Here is a 512-nt window from a genome sequence, read left to right as displayed (position 1 = left end):
GAAGGAAGGAGGGAGGGAGGGAGGGCACGATAGGGTTTGGAAGCATGAGACGGGGCAAGGGGTGTCCTGCCCGTGTCCCTCAGCCTTTCCTTCTCCTTCTCGTATCAGAGCACCGCCCACCGTCTGATCCGAGGCTTTCCGCCCGTCCCGTCTTCTCGAAGCGTGCGATGTTGGGAGCGCGTCCTGGCTATTGTCAACGAAGGCCTCTCAGACCTGTGCCCTCCTCCGGTGGGTGTTTAGAAGGGAGAAAGGGGGGAGAGGAGGGAGGGACGGCAGGATGGCGAGGGAGGACGGAATTGACGGGAATGAAAACTTTCCTTTCCTCACGCTAATCCCGATTGTGCTCGGGACAGGGAGGAAAAGGATACGCACATCATCCAGAGCTCGCCATACTGCTGGATCGCGTCGCCCAGGTACCTCCTCCGCTCTTTATTTCCCTTTGGTTCTTCCTTCCCTGTTTCCTGATCTTCCTCTTCTCATCTAATACAAAGACGACGTCCTTGCTCCTCCCA

The 512-nt window shown here is 57.6% G+C and overlaps 1 protein-coding gene across 1 annotated transcript; it reads left to right on the top strand.

Annotated features, from left to right (window-relative positions):
* Window positions 1–192: 192 nt before the first annotated feature.
* NGA_0684000 (uncharacterized protein) lies at window positions 193–425 on the top strand (the record flags this gene model as incomplete). Its single annotated transcript, XM_005852597.1, has 2 exons — window positions 193–228; window positions 354–425. Coding segments are annotated over 2 exons (108 nt in total), but the record flags the coding sequence as incomplete, so codon positions are not given.
* Window positions 426–512: the final 87 nt, after the last annotated feature.

Source organism: Nannochloropsis gaditana (genome assembly GCF_000240725.1).
Source record: "Nannochloropsis gaditana CCMP526 unplaced genomic scaffold scaffold1062, whole genome shotgun sequence".
Classification (NCBI taxonomy): Eukaryota; class Eustigmatophyceae; order Eustigmatales; family Monodopsidaceae; genus Microchloropsis; species Microchloropsis gaditana.
This window is presented reverse-complemented; position numbering and strand designations above follow the sequence as displayed.